The sequence below is a fragment of the Bubalus bubalis genome, chromosome 13 (genome assembly GCF_019923935.1).
Source record: "Bubalus bubalis isolate 160015118507 breed Murrah chromosome 13, NDDB_SH_1, whole genome shotgun sequence".
In the NCBI taxonomy this organism is placed as follows: Eukaryota; Metazoa; Chordata; class Mammalia; order Artiodactyla; family Bovidae; genus Bubalus; species Bubalus bubalis.
In genome coordinates this window covers 12,089,164-12,111,840 of record NC_059169.1, presented here as the reverse complement: position 1 = coordinate 12,111,840, position 22,677 = coordinate 12,089,164, and the positions used below count along the sequence as shown (strand labels likewise).

Below are 22,677 nucleotides of genomic sequence, written 5' to 3'. Positions count from 1 at the left end.
CAGTGGACACAGTGGCTGACTTTATTTTTTTGGCTCCAAAATCACTGCAGATGGTGATTGCAGCCATGAAATTAAAAGATACTTGCTTCTTGGAAGGAAAGTTATGACCAACCTAGACAGCATATTAAAAAGCAGAGACATTACTTTGTCAACAAAGGTCCGTCTAGTCAAGGTTATGGTTTTTCCAGTGGTCATGTATGAATGTGAGAGTTGGACTATAAAGAAGGCTGAGCACCGAAGAATTGATGCTTTTGAACTATGGTGTTGGAGAAGACTCTTGAGAGTCCCTTGGACAGCCAGGAGATCCAACCAGTTCATCTTAAAGATCAGTCCTGGATGTTCGTTGAAGCTGAAACTCCAATACTTTGGCCACCTGATGCGAAGGGCTGACTCATTTGAAAAGACCCTGATGCTGGGAAAGATTGAGGACAGGAGAAGGGGACGACAGAGGATGAACTGGTTGGATGGCATCACCGACTCGATGGACATGGGTTTGGGTGGACTCCGGGAGTTGCTGATGGACAGGGAGGCCTGGAGTGCTGTGGTTCAAGGGGTCGCAAAGAGTTGGGCACGACTGAGTGACTAAACTGAACTGATATAATAATGTTATCATAAATAATAAAGTTTGAATGTTTAGCAAATAATTCAGCAGTTTTTTCAGTAAAGTTAGTTACAACATACATCTTTACATGAGTTTTGGGCTTTTCCTTTGGGCTCCCCAAAGGAAAGAATTAAGTCTGATCTCTCATTTAGGATTTTCTTTTATAACTTAGTTAGCTCTTACACCAGCCCTTCTCAAACTTTATAATCTCAGGACCCCTTTACAGTGAGGATCTCAGAGTGCTGTTATTTTTGGGTTTTTTATATGAACATTTGCTTCCCTTTATAATATGATGAGAGCTTTTTTTTTCATTGAATATAGTTAATTTACAATGTTGTGTTAGTTCCAAGTGTACAGCAAAGTGAATCAGTTAAACATATTTATCTATCTATCTATATATATGTATCTCCACTTTAAGATTCTTTTCCTATATAGGTCATTATCGAGTAGGGTAGAGTAGAGTTCCCTGTGCTATAGAGTAGATCCTTATAACTATTTTATGTATAGTAGTGTGTATATGTCAATCTCCCGTCTCCCAATTTATCCTTCCCCCTCCCCCTGGTAACCATTGGTTTGTTTTCTACAACCATGACCCAGAGTGTGTTTGTAAAACCTGTTACATGTTAACAGAAATGACATATTTCATGAAAAACGACTCTCTTTTCCAAGACAAACAGGAAAATATTAGTGAGAATGTCTTTTTTTTATTTTGGGCATTTTTGTAAATATCTTAGGTAAAACTGAATTCTTATGTCTGCTTTTGGGTTGATTTTCTTGATATTCCACATATGCTGTAATCCTGAGAATGCTCTCTGTACTCTCAAAATGAAAGTGAAAGAATAATGTTATTAGGAGAATGATTTTGACCTTGTGAACCCCATGAATGAGTCTTAGGAAATCGCAGGGTTCTTGAACCCCACTTTGAGAACTATTGCTCAGGTTTTTATATTTAGGTGTATCTTCTTTTGTTCCACAAGGAATTTAAAGCAGCCTTAAAGTGAATGATAATATAGTAAAAACAAATATTTAGAAATGAGAGTCAGGGAAACTATATAGAATAGGATATGAAGTCCAGTAAAATAAACATTGGTTTAGTTAATATTCCCTTAACGAAAAAGCAGATAGCCATTATTAATGTTAGAATACAGATAAGGTTCCATGCTCATTTACCATATTATTAAATAAAAATTTTTCAAAAACAGCATCTTTTCTCCTTGGCGTTTTTTCTTTTTAGAGAAATATGACTGTGGAGATCATTATGTCTCTGTTCAGTGAACAGCAGTGTGTGACACAGAAGATCCGCATCTTCACTGCCCATAGTCAGTCTGTGGGGATGTGTCCTAGTTTAGGCGGTTGGTATAAATGACAAGCCCTTTGCCGCCACACTATCTTTTCAACTTTGGGAGTGAAATGCTTGTGTGACGTAACCGCTGTGACAGTAAAGTAATCCAGAAACAGAGTTTTTCTGTTTGCCTACCTAATAGCCATGTATAACCATACTTTGTTACTGTCATACTCCTGACGACTGGAAGGCCCCATCAGTGGTGTCTAATTGCTCTTCCCCGCCATGTAACTGTTCCACAGCTGACTGGAAGTACAGGCACGCGGGGCTCATGGCCTTGTCCGCCATTGGGGAAGGATGCCACCAGCAGATGGAGGGGATTCTCAACGAGATAGTAAATTTTGTTCTGCTTTTTCTTCAGGATCCTGTAAGTACCAGTAAACATTTGATTCCTTAATATATTGCCATGGTTTCGCAGGGGACCCTGTTGCCTTTACTAACACACGAGCTCCTCTTCCAGCATCCCAGGGTGAGGTATGCGGCCTGTAATGCTGTGGGACAGATGGCTACTGACTTTGCACCTGGTTTCCAGAAGAAATTCCATGAGAAGGTAAGTAATGAGTCTGCAGACACTGAAAAACTCCAAGAAGAGGGGTGGTGTTTGAAAAGCCTGTGTGATTTCATTTCACAGGTGATTGCAGCGCTGCTGCAGACCATGGAAGACCAGGGCAATCAGCGTGTCCAGGCCCACGCTGCCGCTGCCCTCATCAACTTCACAGAGGACTGTCCCAAGTCACTGCTTATTCCATACTTAGACAGTTTGGTGAAGCATCTGCATTCCATCATGGTCCTTAAACTTCAAGAGGTACGTTTCACGGTCTTTTAAGCTGTCTGTTTGGCTGGTAATAGTGGAAATCAGAGGGAATGGTGATTCTGAAAGAGACTTCTCAGGAAACGTTAGCAGTTTCTGCCACTTTGATTTTAAAAAGATGAAAGAGAAGGAAGCAAAAAGTGCTGACCACTCTCTTAACCAGAATGACAGACATAGAGAAGACGTGAAAAAAGAATATCCTTTTTGTATTATTAAACATGTTGAAATCTTAAAATAAGGCCTGGCCATCCAAATAGAAGATGGTTTATAGTTTACAGCTTAAGTAAGAGGCAACCTAAAAACAAGTGAATAATAATCAGTGCAGCAGCAGAAAAAGACAGGATGCAGGTAAGACAGGCAAAAACAGAAACCTGGTTTGTTATCAAGTAGAATGAAATGAAATTTTTGCTATAAAATAAAAAGGACGCACAAAATAAAAGCCTTTTAATTTGAATATTCAGCAAACATAAAGTTACTGTCAGATTGCTATAAAAAATTTTTATAAACACTCAGCGTCTGTACTTTGGCTCATGATGAACTGGTAACAGTTGGTAAACCGCACTTCACCTAGCCCTGGTCTAAAGGAGAGCAGAGAGGAAGACAGGAAATTACAAGGTCCCAGAAGGCAGAGAAGGGGTTTGAAGCAGAGGATGGGCACTCAGTGAACTACGATAGCAAACTAAGAGCATGATACAGGAAGGTGAGTGTAGTATGTGAAGACAGGGAGGTAGTCGAGTTGAGGGCAGATCAGTTAGGTTAGTTAGTTAAATCAGAAATAGATGGGTCAGATAGGACATTCGAGTAGATTTGGCTGAAGGGTGGCTCTATATAACCCAGCTCCCCGCTGGGGACCCGTGTGTGAGGTGCAGACTGAAGGAAGGGGCTGCTGAGATGGGATAGGGGAAGAGGGTCGTGTGTGTGAGAAGAGCTGTGCGGAGGCAGAGTAGCCAAGGAAGAAAGATGTTCCTGTGGGATCACAGGCTGATCATGACGTTAACCGCAGAGCAGATGCGAGATGCCAAAGGAAGGAGTGAGCTCACCTTGCAGAGTAGTGTGGGGACTCGAGGTACAAGTAGAAAGAGCTCTGCCAAGAGTGGCTGTGGTTGATGAGGGGGTGAAGGGTCCGGAGCAGTTGCCGGCTCAATTATTTCTATGAACCCCCAAGGAATTACAGAATAACATTGCCAGGAGCTGACATGGCCTGACCGCAAGTACCCAGGAAGGATTTTCCTCGGCAGGTCAGAGAACACTGGATTGTTGGTGCAGGGGGAAGGCTGATCTCACCTGTTGCACCAGGGTGGAGAAAGAGGGCACCTCTCAGGGGTGTCCTCAGTGGTATTTTTCTGGAGAGAAATAGAAAATAAAGGAATGGGCCATAAAGGGAACTTTCTCCACGACCTAATCGGACAGCACAAGATATAAAATTAAGTAGTGGAAATAAATGCAGAACAATGAGTAAAATTAAGCTTGCTGGATACAAAAATTTAAGGGAGTTCACATTTATGCTCGAGAATTAGCCGTGCTTTGAGATAAAGTGGACACAAGTGAGGAGTGCTGTGCTGACAGGAGAGAACACCTCACAGATAGTTCAGCGGGGGCTCTTCAGTTTGCGCCGAGACCTAGTCTCCACTCTGGCTGCCGTAGGGTGGGCTCAGCGTGCAGTCTCAGTGCAGCCCTCGGGAACTGGCCAGGAGTGCTTGCCCCATCTTCTCCTCTGTGGGGCTGATGTTCTGTTGTCTTCCTTCCAGTTGATCCAGAAAGGCACCAAGTTAGTTTTGGAACAAGTTGTGACGTCTATTGCATCAGTTGCAGATACTGCAGAAGAAAAATTTGTCCCCTACTATGACTTATTCATGCCGTCACTGAAGCACATTGTTGAGAACGCAGTTCAAAAGGAACTCAGACTTCTCAGAGGAAAAACTATTGAGTGCATCAGCCTCATTGGTCTGGCTGTTGGGAAGGAAAAGGTAAGTGACTTGTCAACAATGTGTTGGGTTTGTTGTGTGTCATCTGGCTTTGGGGGCATCAAGGGTACCAGAGGATTTTTTCTTTCTGATAAAAGGTTTTCTGAAGATTTAGTTGTTTTCCATCATCTTATTCTTGTATTACTTTAATTTTATATATAAATTGTCAGCTTCATTTTTTCATTGCTAATAAGATTTCTTCTTAACTCAGTCATGCTTTTGAAACCTTCCCTTACATGTGCAGTCTTATCTCTGGAGGCTTGTGGAATTCCAGACCCGTATGTTCAGTTTTACCCATATTTAAACATATGCTCGGGGGACCCAAGTCCAGTGATTGAGACTCTGTCTTCCAGTGCAGGGGGCACAGGTTCCATCCCTGGTCAGGAAACTAAGACCCACATGCCTCAGGGTGTGACTGAAAAATTTTTTTTAAAAAACTAAAACAAAAAGTGCTTGGGAACATTCCAGTTGCAATCCTGTTAATCCCCAAAGCTTTGAGTGTCCCAAGAGAAATATGCATTTAGATCTTCAGAAAAGAATTAAAAAGGACCGTTGGCCCATGTGTTTTTCATCCTAGCCAGCATCTCAGCTGTCAAAGCTAACCCCAAAAAAGTTTCTGTTGTCAGCCCCTCCCATTCTGATTCTCAGAGCTTTCAACATAGAACCTTTCTCTCTGGTCTCCTCCACAACTAGCACTCTTATCTTACAAATAGTTTTCTGGGAGACACTGAGAACCTAATCAGTAAAACATTTTTATGTTCCATACTCTGTATTTTGGCTTTCAAACTATCTTTGTGCAGCACTGCCTGTTTATACAGTGGAGATAGCCAAAACTAAACAGAGAAGTGAAAACCATACAGCTTTTGCAGCTCAGTCACTCAGTCGTGTCCAAGTTTGCAATCCCACGGACCATAGCCCACCAGGCTCCTCTGTCCCTAGTAGGATTTTCACAGAAAGGATAGTGGAGTGGGTTGCCATTTCCTCTTCCAGGGGATCTTCCCAACTCAGGGATTGAACCAGGGTCTCCTGCATTGCAGGTGGATTCTTTACCACTGAGCCACCAGGGAAGCTAGAGAGCAATCCAGAATTGTTTTTCTGAATTTGAGTTATCTTTTTACTGCTGGAAATGCATAAGCCATGGACCAAAACTGGATGCCACGAGAACTATCTTTATACTGTAATTCATTTTGACTTCAACTGGAAAACATTTTTCTAGAAATTCTAGAGCACTAAATCTATTGAAGTATATGTGAAAACTTCTCTATATAGTACTTTTATCTAGTACTTTTATCTGAGGGGTTAAAACTCACGTGGGAAATGTTAATAGATTTGGGGAGAGAGATTTATTATTATGTGAGAAACAAAATTAGGTGGCAGTAGTATCTCTGTGATGAGATATACATGAATAATATGTGTCTTCCCCAAACATTTCCTTCCAGTTCATGCAGGATGCCTCTGACGTGATGCAGCTGTTGCTGAAGACACAGACAGACTTCAGTGACATGGAAGATGACGACCCTCAGGTAAAGCAGCGCTCACGGTCCCCTCCATCCTGGTTGATAGCGCAGGGCTAAATACTGAGAAGAAAAATTGAGCAATAGGTTTCTTGAGATAATACCAACCCCTGGTTTCAGGGGCATTCTTCACTGGCTTCCACACCGTGTGTGCATACATGTGTTTACTTTGCACACCGTGTTTTTCCTCAGTCGATTTTCAGGCTGCTGCTCTTGTGACTGAAGGTTTTTGGTGCTGTTGATCTCCATTATCCTAGGTGCTCAGATCTCCTCACTTCACCTGAGCAGTGTCATCCACAGTCGTGGCTTTGGTTTTCCTCCATAGGGTTGTGACTTCAGTCACTGAACGCAGGGTTTATTTATCCAGCCACTTCCAAGACATGTCCGTTTGGATCTCTTCTGGCCCGTTCAGTGCCACGTGACTTCCTTCCACTTTCGAAAGCAAAAGAAATGTCGCAACCAACAATTTTAGAATGTGTTGTGCTCTTTTCTCTGCCCAGGAACAAACATCTTGTAGCTTAGAAAGAGCCGTTCCCACTCAGCCTTTCTAACTCCTGCCCAGATTTCCTAGCCGGTACAAGTCTCAGTGGTGGGTGCTTAGGACCCGGTTGTAATAATGTTGCAAATGTCTATCCTATTCTTGGCGATATTCCCAGTGCCTGCTGCACAATGAGCATTCAATAAATAATTGTTGGATTAAATTTTAACTTTGCACAGCCATGCTGTAATTGTTTTCCATACTTAAAATGTTTTGTGGTTTTTTTTTTTCAAACATTTTTTGGTTTTGTTTTTGAAATTAGGAGTAGGGGAGTATGTTTGCACATGCAGCCACATGAGGTAAACAGGTATATAAATAGATGCCAGAGGGTAAAAATCCCTTTGTGGGCAATAGAGATGAAACAGAACCAGATTCTCTAGGGTACTTTGTAGTGATTAAAGTCTTCGTAAATTGAGTAGTAGAAGAAGTATCTTAAATGTGGACGACCCCCTACACAGAAAACTTAAACAAAGAGGAGAAAGGGGTGATTAATATTGACTGAGTGGAGTGTTAGGCTGTAGGCAAAGTCAGGTAAAGTCCTGCCTTGGGGAAAATTAGCGGCCAGGGGTTGATAAGTCTAAGTGGATTTTTGTTACATGAATCATGTGCTGTTATGTACTGCTTGAAAACATAAGACATAGCACTGGTCTGTCTCTTGCCTCACCTGTTGTCTGTATCCTTATGTAGAAGTAAGTTCTCAGTGACTTTATTGTTTCCGAACATTTTAAGTATGTGGTCTTTAGCACACTTGTTGCTTGAAGGGCCAAAATAAAACATCATTTCTATGAGAAGGGGAAAGGGGCTTTACACATTTTTGAAACATCAATTTAAATTTAATTTCTAATTGTTTTCCCCCCAGATCTCTTACATGATCTCCGCATGGGCCAGGATGTGCAAAATCCTTGGGAAAGAATTTCAGCAGTACCTACCGGTGGTGATGGGGCCTTTAATGAAGACAGCTTCAATTAAGCCTGAAGTAGCCCTTCTAGATAGTAGGTGTCTTCATGAGGAAGTGGCACTTGTAGGATTTCTCTTTGTTATCATTTTTAACAAAATTAAAATGAATTTGCTTTGATTCTTTGTTAATAGCTCAAGACATGGAGAACATGAGCGATGATGATGGTTGGGAATTTGTGAACCTTGGAGATCAGCAAAGTTTTGGTATTAAAACTGCAGGACTGGAAGAAAAGTCAACTGCTTGTCAGATGCTGGTAATTATGTTTACTGAACTTTATTTTACAACTTCTCATGAATACGTGTGTGTGTAAATATATTTCATAGGAGTGCTTTTTATAGATATTGAAGAAGTTAGTTTGAAGAGCCAGGAATGTATTCTTTAAGAAATAAGATATAGAAACCTTCAGACTCAACATTTCCACTTACAGATTTTGATCCTAAAGAAATCATGTGGATGAAACCTTTCATTACCAGTGCTGTTTTTAATAACAAGAACAAAGTGAATAGCCCCAATACAGTGAACAGCCCAAATACCTGTTGTTAGATGATGATCAGGAAGCACTGTGCCTTGGAGTATTACAAAACTGTTACAGAGCTAACTGAGGGAAGGATTTTTGCCCATTTTGTGCTTAGTGTATGACAGGGGCTAAGGAATGTTTTTGAATGAACAAAAAATGTGCTCATAGTATTAAAAATAAAATTGGTATGATTTCATTGTATGAAAAAAGACATGGTAGGAGAACCAGGATATTTACAGTGATTATCTTAACCTGTATGAGCATGTGTTGTAGACAGGGAGGGGTAAGTTTTGTTTTGTTATTAACTGGTTAAGAGACTATGGGAACACAACTTTGTGAGTCAACTAAACTTGAGTAAAAAAATTTTTAAGAGATTCAGTTCAGTTCAGTTCAGTTCAGTCGCTCAGTCATGTCCGACTCTTTGCGACCCCATGAATCGCAGCACGCCAGGCCTCTCTGTCCATCACCAACTCCCGGAGTTCACTCAGACTCACGTCCATCGAGTCGGTGATGCCATCCAGCCATCTCATCCTCTGTTGTCCCATTTTCCTCCTGCCCCCAATCCCTCCCAGCATCAGAGTCTTTTCCAATGAGTCAACTCTTCGCATGAGGTGGCCAAAGTACTGGAGTTTCAGCTTTAGCATCCTTCCTGCCAAAGAAATCCCAGGGCTGATCTCCTTCAGAACGGACTGGTTGGATCTCCTTGCAGTCCAAGGGACTCTCAAGAGTCTTCTCCAACACCACAGTTCAAAAGCATCAATTCTTCGGCACTCAGCTTTCTTCACAGTCCAAATCTCACATCCATACATGACCACTGGAAAAACCATTTTATGATATATTATAAATCTAGCAGTTAAGTAAGCCTAAATAAAAACTAATGGCTTCAATTTTATTTTTCTATTAACAAGGCATTGTTTTCTAATTCATTTAAGCATATCTCTTGAACTTACTCTTATCAGCACCTGTGTGCTTATTTACTCTATTGTGTTAGACTCTGTGACCACATGGACTGTAGCTCACCAGGCTCCTCTGTCTGTGGAATTCTCCAGGCAAGAATACTGGAGTGGATAGCCATTAGCTCCTCCAGGGGATCTTCCTGACGCGAAGACTGAACTGCATCTTGTGCGTCTCCTGGGCAGGCGTATTGTTTACCACTGAGCCATCATATTTGCCTATAATTTATAAATATTTTGGAATTTTTATAGTATCAACTTGAGAAAAAATATAAATGTAACATCTTTTATAGTTACATAAACACAATTATCAAATCTTTTAATGTGGTAAAAGAAAAGAATTACGATTTTTTTTTTCGTTTGATTGTTGTAATGATTTTTTTTTAATTCAAAACAGAAACTCATAGCTGCAGATTTACAGAAGAGATGTGCCGTGATTACATTTTCATGGTTTTTAAAATAACTTTTTATATTGCCTTAATTAAGTGGTATCTTTCGTTTGAAGTATTTTCAGAGTACGGAAGCTTTTGCTAAATTCTTCCCCACACTAAATAAGAATATGAAACATTCCACCTTTTAAATGACAATATATTTTACAGTTGTTTCATGGCCCTTTCCCATTTTACAGTTCCCATGAGTTTGACTAATTTCCTTGTCCTGCATATAGCTTTAAAAGTAGTTAACTCTAGTTAGGGTAGAGCATTCTGTGGTCCTTAAGTTTTGCAGTTTGTAATAAAAAAACAAATGCATGACATGGATCTTGATTTCTCTTCCAATACTTTCATTTCAGGTTTGTTATGCTAAGGAGTTAAAAGAAGGGTTTGTGGAATATACTGAACAGGTTGTCAAACTCATGGTACCTCTACTGAAATTTTATTTCCACGATGATATCCTGTAATTTTTGAACAGAAAATATTTCTAGATAGACTTCAGGTGTAGAAGTATTAGACTTTGTGCTAGCTGAAGTAAGTGGACATCACCAGTATTCTGTTTGCACTGACGGTGGTTTCAGATTCTTTGCTTGTGCCTTTGTTTCACTTGTGCCAAAAACCGGGAAAGGAGAATGTCAGCTATCCACTAGTTTGACAGTTCTCTGTGAAGCACTGAAGAGTTTTAAGGACTGGGATTTTATTAGCAAATATCTATAATTGTGTATTGCCACTTTCCCCAAATATCTTTTGGTGATGTTAAGAAAGTAAGATTCTTTTTAATAGGTTAGAGACCAGCTTAACTTTCTAGCTCATTTCAAATGTGGATAATACCTCTGGGGAGAAATGTCTCTTAATAAATCTGCATGTAACAATTGTCCTCTTCAGTATAATGGTAGTTGTAATAAGTATAGGTATATTTTTACACCTTTTTGCACATGCACACACACACACACACTTTAAGATGGGTTAAAAAATGACAGCGCAGTGGATTGAGAGCCACACACGCGGATCTGCGGCCCCAGAGCCCCTTGGTTGCGGTTCCTCGCGCAGTACCTGACGGTGGTGTCCTTCACAGAAGGGGGCTTTTCCCCAGCAGACGTCCCATAATGCCTGAGGACAGGGCAGAATCATTTCTAAGAGGAATTCTCAAGACATTTATTTTAGACATGATATTAGATGGGGGAGGCAACTGTGCAGAGACTGATTCAGGAAGAGATCGTTGGTAGTTTTCTTAGTAAAGTCATTACTTCAGTTGCCTTTGTAAGAAATGTACTACCCGAAGTTTGGGGATAGGTATATCCTGAGATGCTGTGAGAGTCCTGGCTCTTTCCTCTGTTATTTTTGTGTTGAGGGGTTATATTTGAACCTTTATTCCTGTTATATTGTAGGTGATTGGAAAGACAGGAAGTATGTCTTGGGGCGGGGAGACTTGAGTTTTTATACACAGGTTATATTGAACGCAAGCTCTTGGAGAGCACTCTTAGATGAACAGAAGTTGCCTAGCACTCCTGTTAATAACTGACTGAGCACTTCAGTATGTAACTGAGCAAAACAATAGAACAATATTGAGGATAGTAATCACGCTAAATGTTGTCTAAGGTTCGTTTGAGTACGTTTTCCTTAACAATAAAACGCGTTCGAGTGGCAGCAGCAGAATCCATGCCTCTTCTCCTGGAGTGTGCAAGGGTTCGTGGTCCTGAGTACCTCACACAGATGTGGCATTTTATGTGTGATGCGCTAATCAAGGCCATTGGCACAGAACCAGATTCAGATGTCCTCTCAGAAATAATGCATTCTTTTGCAAAGGTAAATATTTTTCTCTTCAAAATTAGTGTAAACGGTTTGTGTGTTCATATATTTGTCTTACTAAATAAATGGGGGGATTTTTTTTTTTATGCTGTAACATAATTTGCAACCAAAAATATTTAATTTGGTGTTATGACTCTTTTCCTTACTTTTTAAGAGTAGCTGCTCTTGTATTCTGGTCTTGATTAGTTTCCATCGTCATTTACCCAGTAATCCAACCACCAGATGACACTTGGGTGTCATCCAAGTCAAGTCTAGTCTCTATCCTCTTCTCTCCTAGATTTCTCTGTTTTTTGCTGTATTTTTTCTTTTTGCTTGAGCCTCACTTAATCTGCTCCAGAAGCCATTCCTTCTTTCCCTCACAGTTCAGTCACCTTTCCTCAAGCATTAATTTGCTCTTGAGTCACTCCCCATTTTCCAAGGCTTACAACTCCATAGCTTGCTCCACAACTGGGTTTAAAAATTCTTTGTCCTCATTTGCACTCCTCAAGTTCAGATTTTGTTACTTTTCCAAAGAATGCATGCTTCCATGCCTTTACTCATCTCATTCCCTCCATTTGTGGCACAAGCTTAGTCTTTCTCCAGCACCATCTCTGTACAGAGTATGCATGTGATAACAGCTTCTTAAGAGCTGGTTGGTCTTTTCCATCTTTGAATTTGCAACACCCAGCATAATTCCTGGCACTTAAGACGTGCTCAGGACATGTTTAAAGGGAAAATATTTTTTAAATTATTTTTTTTAAAGTACTGATGTGGTAGCAAATATAATCCAAGTGTATCTACTGTTTAATCTCAGGGTAGGAGTTATGTTCATTTTTCTCAATGCCTCCATCTGATTCTTAATGGAGTTTAACTTTTGACTCCAAAACACTTAAATCTCAAGAGTTGCTTTCTTTCCTCAAACTCATTTTTAGTGCATTGAAGTCATGGGAGATGGATGCCTTAATAATGAACACTTTGAAGAGTTGGGTGGTATACTGAAAGCTAAACTTGAAGAACATTTTAAAAACCAAGAATTGCGGCAAGGTAAGTTTTCCACGCTTTTATTTCTGGATGTAATTCTTGACCATTTTTGGCGACCATTTAAAAAGACATTTATTTGGGTGTGTTTTAGTTAAAAGACAAGATGAAGACTATGATGAGCAGGTGGAAGAATCACTACAAGATGAGGTAAGTTACCCCATTTAGAACTTAACTTATGTGACCATTTGCATTAATGCTTAAGCTTCTCATTCATCTGACTTCTCCTAAAAGGTACTTCTTAGTAATTTTCAGCAGAAGAATCTGATGTGTGTTTGTTTCATTTATTAATTTAGAGATTAAATGGTTTGAGGTTAGCTGGTTTGTGTTTTGGGTGCTGTGTGTGCGCTTTGTTGCAGTGACCTTACATATAAAACCTTTGGAGTTCCCTTGTATCTTCTACACTCTCTCACAGCACTCATCTGTGCCTGCTGGTGCTTTCCCCATTTTGAAGATGAGTGAACTCAAACTCAGATGTTAAGTGATTGCCTAGAGCCACACTGTTGACACTCTCATGCTTAAGGCCAGGTCTTTCTGTAATACCAGCTCTCTTTCCCCTGGACCACAGAATTGTGCAAGTTTCCCTATCCCTATAAACAATAGGCATGTGGTTGACATAATTCTTCACGTTGTTACTCAGAACTCCTACCATCAGACCACTTGATGCCATCAACATATGTCAGCTCTATATGTAGGGTCTGCCGTGTGTGGCATGTGGCCATCTGATGGACCCGTGCTGGCTCGTGGGACTCATCCCTGTCCTTGGCAGGTACTCACCCTGACACGCACATGGTTCCCGGGGATGAGGTGTTGTAAATAACTGACCCCACATCTCCCCACCATCCCACTCCAAAGCTAAAGAAATCCTAGAAAACAAACAAAAGATAGTAAAGTAAAATCACTCATTTCAAAACTTTGAAATTTGGGATAGTCTTTCAACCATCTATTTTAAATATATTCCAAGGAAAGTATTTGCAGTAAGTGTAGTACTTCAATACTCCTTCTGTCTTTTTATTGCCAGACAAGATATCACTGGAGTAACCTCAGTCTCTGGACTCTTGCTATGCTCTTAAGAAAGTGACAAGAAACTTAATTTTCTGTGTTTCTTAGATTTTTTTATAATAAATGTTAAGAATAGTGAGGACACTTTTTAAATACATACATACTGTTTTTAACACATAGTATGCCCACTTGGTTTTTTTTTAGGATGATAATGATGTTTATATTCTGACCAAAGTGTCAGACATTTTACATTCAATATTCAGTAGCTACAAGGAAAAAGTGTTACCATGGTTTGAACAGCTGCTTCCGTTAATTGTCAACCTAATTGTGAGTATTACCTCTTTTTGAAAATTATTTTAGATAGTTGACCTGAAAATCTATTACAGCATTTGAAAATTTAACACTTTCAGGTTAAAATGGATCCTAGAAATCATAGTTTTCACCGTACCTCTTTAATTTACTGAGTTTATTGCATTGCCTTGGATACTTTCTCAGTGTATGCTTGGAAGTTTACTAATTAGGTTTTCTGTAGTCCAATTAATTTATAATGCAGTCTAAAAATATACAACTGACTTTTTATTATTTCAGATTATCTATACTCTGCTAAATTAATAAATGGAAACAAAATGGTTACAGGTTTTTGTTTTAAAGTAGACCCTAGAAAATTCAGTTTTGATCTTTATTATGTACCACCAACAATCATAGGTTCTGGATGATAGCATTACATATTCAGTTTTTTTACATGTATTATAAATTAAAAGCAGTCATTGGATATTTACCCCTTTTTGGCTTTTAATTTTGTGTTTTGTGATACTTCGTAGCACAGTATGTTTCTAGAAGTGATTTAGGCATGTGACATGCTGTCGAATCAGTACTATAAAGTTTTGCAGCTTTTGCTGTTGTTGTGTTTTTTAAATATAGCATTGCTGTTGTCTTTTTTGTAAAGTAAATGTATGTACGTAGATGCTGCTGTCATTCTTCCTCATACTTGGTAATTTCAGATGGTGGAAAATCTGTAGAGTAGTTTGAGGGTTGTTATTCATAAGAACTGATTGTTGCAATGTTTATTTTTCATTACCTGTATCAGGAATATCCCTGTGAAATGACAGCCAATAGTGAGTGTTTGTTTCTTTATAGTCTTCACTCCAGTATCCAAAGCTTAAAAGAATGTCTCTTTTGTAGTGTCCACATAGACCATGGCCAGACAGACAGTGGGGACTGTGCATCTTTGATGATGTCATAGAACACTGTAGTCCAGCCTCATTTAAATATGCAGAATATTTCTTAAGGCCAATGCTCCAATACGTATGTGACAGCAGCCCGGAAGTCAGGCAAGCAGCTGCATATGGCCTGGGAGTCATGGCACAGTATGGTGGCGATAACTACCGTCCTTTCTGCACAGGTACTTCTGTTTATCTGGTTACGTGCATTTCGCCCCAGACATCCCTGTTAGCCCTACCTTGCTTTCTGCCCTGACCCTGAAAACAGTATACACTGCTTCCTTCTCTTTTCCTTTTGCAAACACCTTATTACAGCACTTAGACATTTACCATCCTCATTCGCATAGAGATGGGAATGAAGTCTGAGTGGGACCAGCGCCTCCTCGCCCCGGTCCCAGGGTGCAGTTCATCTGGGGCTTGGAGGACGTGCTTTTAAGGCACGTCTGGGTCCCTGTGAGTTCAGCATAGGACTAGAGCTTGGAGGCTTTTAAAAGCTGTAGTACGCTGAGGTGATCAGGAGTGCAAGTCTGGAGACTGCTGACCTCTTGGGGCCTATAAATTAATGTAGTGAGGCTGGTCCTGAGCACACCCGGCAACCTCCCTCTCCCCTGTCATGGTTCTGAAGTCATGAAAACAAAGTGCTCCTTACACTTGAACATTTTCTCACTGTGATTTGTAGCTGGACCAAAAAATAAGACATATTTTTGATCATTTGCATGTAAATGAGCCTTGAACTGACTTCTTTCCAAATGCTTATTTTAGAAGCACTTCCACTGCTGGTAAGAGTTATTCAGTCTGCTGATGCTAAGACCAAAGAAAACATCAATGCTACTGAGAACTGCATCTCAGCGGTGGGGAAAATGATGAAGTTCAAGCCTGACTGTGTGAACGTTGAAGAAGTCCTCCCACACTGGCTCTCTTGGCTTCCACTGCATGAGGATAAAGAAGAAGCTGTTCAGACTTTCAATTATCTTTGCGACCTCATTGAGAGGTGGGCAGCGGGACAGGGCAGCCTTACTTCCTTCCCCTTCATGCAGCTTGGTGATTCCTGTGCGTGCCTCTCAGGCGTTCAGGTCCTAATAATGCTGTGTTTATAAATCAGGTTAAGAAGCCTTGTCACAGTTAGGAGTGCCTTATAATCACATCTAATTTTGAGTTATGTGCAATTCAGTTCAACAGATGAGGCATTATAGAATAAGATGTTCAAAGAAGGTTCTGTTCTGTCTTCCACCCCATTCATTCATTCTTTTATCCATTCAGTCATTAGCTTTACGGAGGCATCATTGGCATATCATTTATTAATAGAATGAGACGAAAGAACATGGGTTCATACTGTTATTTGACCCTCTGAAATACTAGTGTTTTTCTTTGAATTAAAAAATCAGTGGTCTAAGGGAAATATACCAGCAGGGCACTCATGGTCTGGCCCTTGACCTTTGGCGTTATTAGTGTTATTTTGTGTCTGTGAGTATTGCTAAGAATTAGAACAACCAGGAGGTTACAAAAGCTATCACATCAAAGTTGTGTCCATTGGTGGTCTGGGCTCTGTCACTATTAACTACTGCTTTTAGTTCATAAATCCAGGGGCTACAACCACTCATCTCATGGGGGTTTGTAGAAATGGGCCAATGGGTGTATTCCTTCACACCTAAGTTCTCACTGGTCATAGAAATACTAGAAGTGTTTTCACTGAGGACATCATTAAGGAATACTTCAGAGCCTTCATGGAGACGCGTTAACCTGTTCTTGCCTCTGAAGTGACCTGTTCTCCATCATGCTATTTAATCTTCTCCCTTGGAAATGACTGCTCTGGAATTTTCCTGATGAAAAGGATTAAACTAGTCAGATTCACTGTTAGGGTTCTTTCCATTAAACTTGACTGGAACTCATTTCCCAGTTTACTTTTGAAATGCCTGTAAGTCTTTTTGAACTTCAAATTTATTTTAGAAACCATTCTGTAGTATCTAAATAAAATTTATGTTAAGGAACTGTTCTTATATGTATGATTTACATGGGAAGAAACTGCAAAGCTAATCAGGTTTCCTCCTACTGGATTTAAAAGGCAGTTGATTTTAGTGCATAATCATTGTGTAAGGAAGGACCTAATAACAGAATTTGGTATTGGGGGAAGGGTATGGGAAAGTATATGAGTGCTTGAGTGATTTTCTATTACAATTTTCACTTTGATGGTTTTCTTCTCTTATTTCAGTAATCACCCAATTGTTCTTGGCCCAAACAATACCAATCTGCCCAGAATATTCAGTATAATCGCAGAAGGAGAAATGCATGAGGCAATTAAACATGACGATCCTTGTGCCAAACGTCTGGCAAATGTAGTTCGCCAAGTACAGGTAAGCTGATTTAGTTAAATTGGGAAAGAAGAACTAAAATGGTTTTGGGGTTTTTTGTTTAGTTTTGTTTTTCTGTATTTTTTCTATTAGAGGAAGAGAATAGAAATTCAATAAGCTAAGGAAATTTCACTTTTATATTATCTTGTCATCAAGCCTCAAATAGATTATACTTAATATAATCTATCCGTATATTCTCATTATCTATTAAAACTGAAACCTTTGTCTTAAATCTGAGATTAGCACATACTCGTTATGTTCTTTTTCTGTATATATGTGAAAACAGAAGGGCGAGACGTTAATCGTAGTAACTGTCAGCTACCAACGTTTTATAATCGAGTTTTCCTCCCTAAGTGGATGTGTGTAGATAACTTGAACAGATCATCAAAAGTGTAGCTTTATCGATGTAAAAATGAGAAAGCTTACTGTGAGTGAAACATACTTCATAGAAATGAAAAGATGTCTTGCTTGTCCAATGGTGTTCATCAAGCTAATCTACTGGAAAGAGTACTTTGCCATTACCGTCTGCCTAATGCTGGTTATGAGAGCACTGCCCAGTGACCGTTTTGCCAAATCTAAACATGTGACGTTGTTCTTTCCTAGACTTCTGGAGGACTGTGGACTGAATGCATAGCGCAGCTCAGTCCCGAGCAGCAGGCAGCCATACAGGAGCTCCTGAACTCTGCCTGAAGGGCCTTACTACCACCACCAGATAACTAACTCCAAATAAACGTTTACCCTTTTGTTTAGGTTTCTTTGTTTTGTTTTTGAGCAAAAGAGAACGGTAGAGTTGTGTGTAGGCCATTCTTCTGCAAAGCCACAACAGCAGAACGAGAAGCCCTGGGCTTCAGGATGGTGTGTAAGTGGATTTCCCACCACCCGACTACTGAGGAAGTCCCGTGAGCCCTGCAGTAACACTGAAGAGTATTTTTCTATTGGTGTGACCCACCCATGTGAAGGCAAAAGGGAAATAAAATTAATTTTCCTCACTAGATATAAGGAAACTTAAGACAAAACAGCTTTAATTAAGATCCGTTCCTCAGCATAAATGTGTGTTAAAACAAGTTGCTGTACACCTAGTATTAATTGGAGTGTGAGCCTTTTTGTGGGGTAGAAAGAAGCCTTCTACCCAGCAAGCTCATGGATCCAAACATTGAAGAAAAGCTGAAGACAAAAACAACAAGCATGAAAATGTTATTTTACATCACTCTCGACCCTTTTCCCTAAAAGGCTTATGCAGTGACTCAGTTTGGAAAGCTTTTTGGCTTCCAGCCCTTGAATGTGAAGTGTCGTTGGCATGTCTGGCAGTAGTCTCGTTCACTCCTCAATAAACAACGTTGAAATACAAAAGAAGTTTGTGTAAAAATTTAGTACTGTCTGGCTTTGATTCATTTAATGTTTTTAATATAAGAGTAATATTTTTTAAACTGCTGACAATGGCTCTGAGTTTTGTTTCCCCCTGATATTTTCTTCGTGCAATTCAAAGTTAAAAGCATCTAGTTTTTACCATCTTCGACTTTAATTTAAGCTAAGTTATGATACACCTACACCATTCACAATTGATGTGCAAACTTCAGTCGTTTTAAAGCTAGCATTGTTCTTGTTAGAAAAAAAGAATTTGGCTTAGTATTTTTATTGCAAATTGTAATTGCTATGGAGCCACACACAACTTTTAAACGTTTAATTTTATGATAAGTATTATGGCTAAAAGTATTTACTGATAAATTCAGTAAAATGTGTGAATGTTTTTTTCTTTATGTATTAACCTCATAGCAGTAAATGACTTGCTGTTGTTTCTTTAAGGAAATTTTCTAAGAGGTCTTACTAGATTTCTGTTGAAACTCAAGTGTTAACAGTTTTATAGTTTGTACTGAATTTAACCGTGATACAAAAATGAATTTTATGCTTAGATCAGAATTTAAAATTAAAGGTTTTTTTCTTTAAATGATTTGCATTACTTTATTAAAAGTAAATCTGAAATGAAGTAGAAAGTAGAATAAATTATATAAAGATGGTTTGGTTGGGAGCAAATACCCTTCACATGTATTTTGTTTCCAGCCCAGAAGCTTTGGTATCTGGCAGGGCACACACCATGTTGAATGACTTCCCAAGAAGATCATTGCCTTCAGTGGTACCTGTTTGACTCTCTTAATATGGTGGGAGGGGATATTTGAAGCTCCCTAATAGCCTGTCTTCCTGTTGGAGTAAAATGTGGTAGGACAACCCATCAGTCCTTTCTTAAACAGAATGCTGTTTGGAAAGCTCATTCAGGTAGTGATGGCAATCAACTGGAGCAAGTTAGATTTGCTTTTTTTTTTTTTTTTAACTTATTACTATACTTAAAACATTAAAAATGTGTGTGCTCACCTAATTTGAGATGGAATATGGTCAGAAGATGGGTACATTTTTTTGGAGAGTCTAGTGTTTGTGGAAGGCTGTACTGAGCACTTACTTAAATGTTTTTTGGAAAAAGTCAGAAGACATACCCCTGTCACAGGGGTCTAAGGTCCCTGAAAGAAGTAGGTGGGTACAGATCAATCAATTGCAGGTTGACTGCATCCTTCTGCATAGAAATAGAATAAATAATTGGAGTTGAACCAAATTAATCAGAGAAGTTGGGTTTTAAAGACAATGTGACATGATCCTGAAATCCAGGGCTTGTAACTAATTGTGACACACAATTCTTTGAAATTACCTGGGGAAACCTTTTTAACACCTCTACAAGATTTTGTCTCTACAAGATGAAAATTCATGTGGTTTTTTCTTTTGTACCAAGTTTAGTGGCCTTGCATGACAGCCAATAATGATATATTTACGAATCCGAGCTATTTCTAGAGGAAAAAAATGTGTGTGACCCTTACATTTTCTGGGTCTTTTGTAACACAGAGGGTTAAGCTATGTGCACAAGTGTCAGAAATTTTTAGCATAACTCATTTGGAATATTTTTCTTAATGCTGTAAATCTGAAGAAAAAATTGTCTTAAAGCTCATATGGTACTTCCATAATGAGAGTCAACTTGATCGTAACTCTGTAGTTGTCGTTTGACTAACAAAACCATCAGTAAATACGTAAGCAAATAAACATCCATGATGCACCTGGTCTCCTGATAAATACCGGGCAGTGCATGCTTGCAGTGCCTTACGCGTTGTGTCCTCGTGATCTCATGTTGAATGACGGCCTATTTGGAGGGCTAAAGAGCTAAACTAAACGGTTCACTTAGTAGTTAGTGCAGCTTCATTCTGCCTACAAGTATTGCATCAAACCATCTGGCTCTTGGCTTGTTCTGTAGAAATCACTTTGTTCCTCCTAACTCCCTGCCTCAAAGGAGTCATAGCCAAAATCTTTCATTTCCTCAGCCCTGAAGGTATGAAGCTTTAGAAGGAAGTGAATTACCTGCAAGGAGTGGGGTTGGATTTTTACTTCCAACACTTGAACTTCTGACCAGGTAGGGTGTTAGAACCATCCTGGACTGACTGACTCCACCCGCCCCCCCCCCCCCCTGTGTTTCCCTCACACAATCTGTAATCTTAACAGTCGATTGCTGGACAATATTTGGTCATGTTTTTTCTGTGTATGTTGTATGTTTGAGTGGATGAATACAAATTCTTTGAAGATAAACTGTAGCTCAGTTACTCATTTCTAAGAAATCCCAAAGCAGTGTGATCTTAGTTTTTGTGTAAAACACCACAAAAATTGTTTTAAAAAAAAATTCCAGTTAGAGTAGCAGAATATTGTTTTGAGACAATACTTAAAGGGTGTGCCAGTAGACTACAGAAACAAGATGGGCCATCATGCCTGACAGCTGATTAAAAGCTTTGTTTGGGTTCCAGAATCTCCGCATACACGGTACATGTGCTGAGACTCCAGACAGGCTAATAACTTCAGTATGCTAGTTGCCTTCTCTTTAAAATGGAAATAAAATAGTACCCACCTTATAGAGAATTGAGTTGGGTTTAGAAGTCAGGCTTGGTATTAGTTAGCATCATTTAAGTTTTCATTTTTTCAAAATCAAGTATCTTTTTTGCAAATTCCTTGAAAAGCCTCAGCATTGAGAGGAAGTTGTGAAAAGGATCATCTTTGCAGAGTCAGCGGAGTGGTACCAGGAGTGTATCTGGCCGATGGAAATGGGATTTTACTTGCTCAGCACCAAGTGGCTGGTGTTTGGAGATGTATGCATGTGGCACAGCCCCTGAAGCCACCCATTACCTCGTCTGTACCACGACCTCAAAACGAAGAGTTTGTCCTTGATTAGGGAACACACTTCAAGCCTTGGGTGGTTCTGTCCACCAGACCAGGGACTCGTGCCCTTACGGTGACTGCCCCCCCTGTAGGAGGAGGTCTCCGTGGTGGCCATCCAGAGGTGGGCAGCCTGACCCCACTGTCGCCAGTCTGGACCCTCGGGAAGCTCTTTGGCCTTTCTGTGCCTCAGTGCTCACTTGGAAGCTGTCCATCTGGGCATTCCAGCAAACTGCACCAGACACTGAAAGTCTGGCCTCCCCTGGTCACTGGGAAGCCCTCCCTGAGCGGAAGCAGTCTCTCCAGGCCTGCTACTGCCGCAGGCTGTGTCGCAGATGGCCCACGTGGGAGCACTTGCAACCAACGTGTAGCGTGTGCTGTCTTGGAGGGTGAAAGAACCAGCAGCAAAAAGAAGGCTGAGTCTCTCTAAGCCCTCCTCACACCCACCTCTGGTTCCTGCTAGGGACTGTATTGCTGCTAAGTCATTGTTGGGTTGACAGTGAAGTTCAGTTCAGTTCAGTCGTGTCTGACTTTGGAGTGGGGTCTTTGTGACCCCATGGACTGCAACACGCCAGGCCTCCCTGTCTATCACCAACTCCCGGAGTTTACGCAAACTCATGTCCATCGAGTCGGTGATGCCATCCAACCATCTCGTCCCCTGTTGTCCCCTTCTCCTCCCTCCTGCAATCTTTTCCAGCATCTGGGTCTTTTCCAATGAGTCGGCTGCATTTACCCTCTTACTTTACCTCTTAGTGGGGCATCCAGTCTTGTTTGTTTCTGGCCTAGCTGTCAGTGGCCGCTGCTTTCCACTCTGTTTCACACACTCCTGGATTTTCTCTAACCCCTCACCCCTTGGGGGCTTCCCGGTGGCTCAGACGGTAAAGAATCTGCCTGCAATGTGGGAGGCCCGGGTTCAGTCCCTGGTTTGGGAAGATCTCCTGGAGAAGGAAACGGCAAACCCATTCCAGGATTCTTGCCTGGAGAATTCCGTGGACAGAGGAGCCTGGCCGGGTAGAGTCCACGGGCTGGCAGACAGTCGGACAGAACTGAGCAGCTGACACTTGCGCTACTTGCACTTGGCTCTCCCCTTGGAGGTGAGTTTTAAACAGCCATTGAAATGAAGTGGATCCCCCTTTGATCAGGAAATAGTGAAAGAATGTTTATAGGGTTACAACCCTGTCGCGTCTTTTTACTAAAAAACACACATTTAAATTTATTAAAAGGCCAGAAAAGATAGTTCTACTTTGGGAAAAATACAGCCCATCAATGTCATGTTTGTGAACTGGGTCTTAGGGGGAATGGTTACCACTACTATGAATGATCGATAAGCCCAGATAAGCTCTTCTTATGGCTGCTGTCTCAAGACGAAAGTAAAGATACAAATAGCATCACCAATTTGGAGATATTATAATGCAT

At 40.3% G+C, this 22,677-nt stretch overlaps 1 protein-coding gene across 1 annotated transcript in view; it reads left to right on the top strand.

The window, feature by feature from the left end:
* IPO5 (importin 5) overlaps positions 1 to 18,395 on the top strand; it is a 40,553-nt gene extending 22,158 nt beyond the window's left edge. Inside the window, exons 11-26 of the mRNA XM_006070295.4 lie at positions 2,186 to 2,310; positions 2,404 to 2,493; positions 2,575 to 2,748; positions 4,503 to 4,721; positions 6,158 to 6,241; positions 7,630 to 7,762; positions 7,860 to 7,981; positions 9,989 to 10,085; positions 11,263 to 11,435; positions 12,350 to 12,461; positions 12,550 to 12,605; positions 13,662 to 13,784; positions 14,640 to 14,859; positions 15,440 to 15,668; positions 16,887 to 17,028; positions 17,629 to 18,395. Of these exons, the coding sequence (XP_006070357.1) occupies positions 2,186 to 2,310; positions 2,404 to 2,493; positions 2,575 to 2,748; positions 4,503 to 4,721; positions 6,158 to 6,241; positions 7,630 to 7,762; positions 7,860 to 7,981; positions 9,989 to 10,085; positions 11,263 to 11,435; positions 12,350 to 12,461; positions 12,550 to 12,605; positions 13,662 to 13,784; positions 14,640 to 14,859; positions 15,440 to 15,668; positions 16,887 to 17,028; positions 17,629 to 17,715 (2,186 nt within the window). The 3' untranslated portion in view covers positions 17,716 to 18,395. The remainder of the gene's footprint in view (positions 1 to 2,185; positions 2,311 to 2,403; positions 2,494 to 2,574; positions 2,749 to 4,502; positions 4,722 to 6,157; positions 6,242 to 7,629; positions 7,763 to 7,859; positions 7,982 to 9,988; positions 10,086 to 11,262; positions 11,436 to 12,349; positions 12,462 to 12,549; positions 12,606 to 13,661; positions 13,785 to 14,639; positions 14,860 to 15,439; positions 15,669 to 16,886; positions 17,029 to 17,628) is intronic.
* Positions 18,396 to 22,677: the final 4,282 nt, after the last annotated feature.